The sequence below is a fragment of the Apiospora hydei genome (assembly GCF_038363865.1).
Source record: "Apiospora hydei strain CBS 114990 chromosome Unknown utg000005l_segment0_segment0, whole genome shotgun sequence".
In the NCBI taxonomy this organism is placed as follows: domain Eukaryota; kingdom Fungi; phylum Ascomycota; class Sordariomycetes; order Amphisphaeriales; family Apiosporaceae; genus Apiospora; species Apiospora hydei.
The window spans coordinates 45,001-47,500 of record NW_027117364.1 but is presented as its reverse complement, the minus strand read 5'-3'; the positions used below and the strand labels follow the sequence as shown (position 1 = coordinate 47,500).

Here is a 2,500-nt window from a genome sequence, read left to right as displayed (position 1 = left end):
CCGACCCGACGCCGCGGGCCGCCGCGCTCGCGAGATAATTTGGCGCTGCAGGGTAAGCTGCAGGGTAAGCTCCAGGGTATCTATGTGCGGATCCGAGGCTGGTTTGTATGGGGAACTCACGATTATTTTTTTACCCCATACTAAATCTTTTTCGGAAAATACGTTCGCGACGCAGAAGCCGCCGAGCCGGGTTTCGCATCCGATCTGGGCCGCAGGGCCCATGTGGGAGAGCGGTTGGCCGCCGGCGGGGCGTAGTGCACCTTGCGGCGGCCACCCGGCGCGCCGCCGCGACCCCCACGAGGGCCTGGGAGGGGGCCCGCGGGCGGGTACAGGGTAGCCTCGGAAAAAAGGGCGAAATCGCCGGGTGAGCTGCCTCCCTTTTAGGGGGGGTGATTTTCGCGGGCGGGCATGGCGGGCGGGGATTTTCGCAGCGAAGCCCGGGGCGCGGTGGGTGCTTGGGGGTGTGTTTCGCGCTACCCTGTAGCTACCCTGTAGCGGGCGTTGGGCCTGCCGTTCTGGGGCCTAGGCCTGTCGTTCCAGGGCTTATACGCGGCTACAGGGTAAGCTACAGGGTAACCGGCCGGACTTGGTGCGATTTGGTGGGGTGGCGCGGCTACAGGGTAGCGCGGGTGGACTTGGGCGGTTCGACTGGGTGGCTACAGGGTAGCGGCCCGCGGGGGTTACCCTGTAGCGAGGACGCCGTCCCGCACGACGCGAATAGGGAAACGGCGGCGACGACGGGACGCCCCTCGGCGGGTAGCCCGCGCTCGTGCGCGTCGAACGCGCCTGCCCCCGTGCGCCCGCGCGCCCTCGCTGCCGCGGAAATCCCGATTCCGACCTGGGGGTTACCCTGTAGCTACCCTGTAGCGCCAAGAGCTACCCTGTAGCGAAACCTTCCCGCCGCCGAAACGCGGCGACGACGAGGCCGGCGGGCCCCCGCGCGCAGCCCGGCCGGCCCGCGCGAATTTTGGCTATCGAATGCGCTACGCGGGGCGCGCATAGCGTGTCGCCCTGGGGAGATAGGCCGGAGGGTGTCCGGAAACGAAATCGGAATAGCAACAGAGGAGGTCTAGTGTGCGACTTCACCTACCCAACTCGGACCAAAAGTGCACTCGGGCAAAAAGTGGCCGATATCCGCGCCGCCGCGTGCGTATCCACGTAGCGCCGCGCGTCGCGAGCCTGGCGCACCCCGCCGTTTCGCCCTGCGAGGCCGGGAAGGCGAGATATGGCCAAAGTGTCCTGGCGCCGAATCGGAACCAGCTACCCTGTAGCGCGGCCTGGACTTGGCCGGCTGGAAATGCTGGCTGCGCGGCCGGGCGGAAAAGCCAGCCAAAAACCGGCCAAGTGCGCGTGGGGGTTACCCGGTGGCTACCCTGGAGCTACCCTGGAGCGAAAGTTCCGAAAAAAGATGACGGCCTCGGCAGGGCCGCGGCGGCGACGACAACAAAGGCAAACGTTGCGCCTCGCCGGCGGGCGCCCGCCGCGCTGTACCTCGTCGTCGCCGCCCCCCTCGCCGGCGCTGCCTCTCGGATTTCGCGGTCGAGGGGTTACCCTGGAGCTACCCTGGAGCTACCCTGGAACTACCCTGGAGCTACCCTGTGGCGGAGACAGAACCGGCGGCAGCGAGGTCTGCGAGGCCGCGGCGACGACGAGGCCTGGTGCGTTCGATAGAGCGCGGCGAGACGCCCAGGTTTGCTCCAGGCGGCGCAGGCCTCCGGGGCCTCGTTGGCGAGTTACCGGGCTGGGTGTCTTGGGCGGGTGCAGGGTAACCCCGCAAAAAGCGCGAGGGCCAAAAACGACCAAGTACGAAAAAAATGTGCAGAACCGAAGTTGATTTGTATGGGGAACTCACGATTTTTTTTTTCCCATACTAAATCTTTTTTCGGAAAATACGTTTGCGGCACAGAACCCCCGGAGCCGGGTTTTGGACCCGATTTGGGTCGCAGGGTACATGAGGAAGCAGAAAATGCAAGCAAAGCAAGCAATTGCGGCGCCCAAGCCTCTGCTTCTCTCAACTGTTCCATATTTGACTGCTCTCTACTGCGTGTTCTCCCTTATGAGCATAGTAGTTAGCGACCCCCCCTAGGCGGTACACAAGCAACCATATCTAGGATGGACGATGGACCTACAGGTGACTTTTCGCGCTGTAGGCCGTCCGATCGGTTCTGTGGATAACTGGCCGTTGGCTAGACCTATTCACTGAGCATCGGGAGACACTACGCCGGCCGTTGCCCTGCAGCGGCTGGCCGAAGCCTCCTTCTAGGGCCCGTATGCCGCACCCAAGCGCCCCAGGCGCCTGGCGTGCGGCGGACCGACGCCCTGGAGAAATCAGAGGGGAAAGGTGGAAGTTCCAGCCCAGCAGCTTGGCCCCCTCGGGGGTTTATCCTAGGCGCAAGCCGACGGATTAGAGCTGCTGGTAGTGTTCGCACTCCGGTGCAAGATCGGTAACTAAATATCTCTCGCGGTGCCTTCGGGCGCCGTGCAGGCCATCCCCGGCGTA

At 64.4% G+C, this 2,500-nt stretch overlaps 1 protein-coding gene across 1 annotated transcript in view; it reads left to right on the top strand.

Annotated features, from left to right (window-relative positions):
- PG997_005461 (uncharacterized protein) overlaps positions 1-337 on the top strand; it is a gene marked incomplete at both ends in the record, with an annotated part of 794 nt that extends 457 nt beyond the window's left edge. Inside the window, 2 exons of the mRNA XM_066809776.1 lie at positions 1-52; positions 176-337. The exon at positions 1-52 is cut by the window's left edge and continues 107 nt beyond it. Of these exons, the coding sequence (XP_066668699.1) occupies positions 1-52; positions 176-337 (214 nt within the window). The remainder of the gene's footprint in view (positions 53-175) is intronic.
- Between the last annotated feature and the right edge of the window lie 2,163 nt (positions 338-2,500).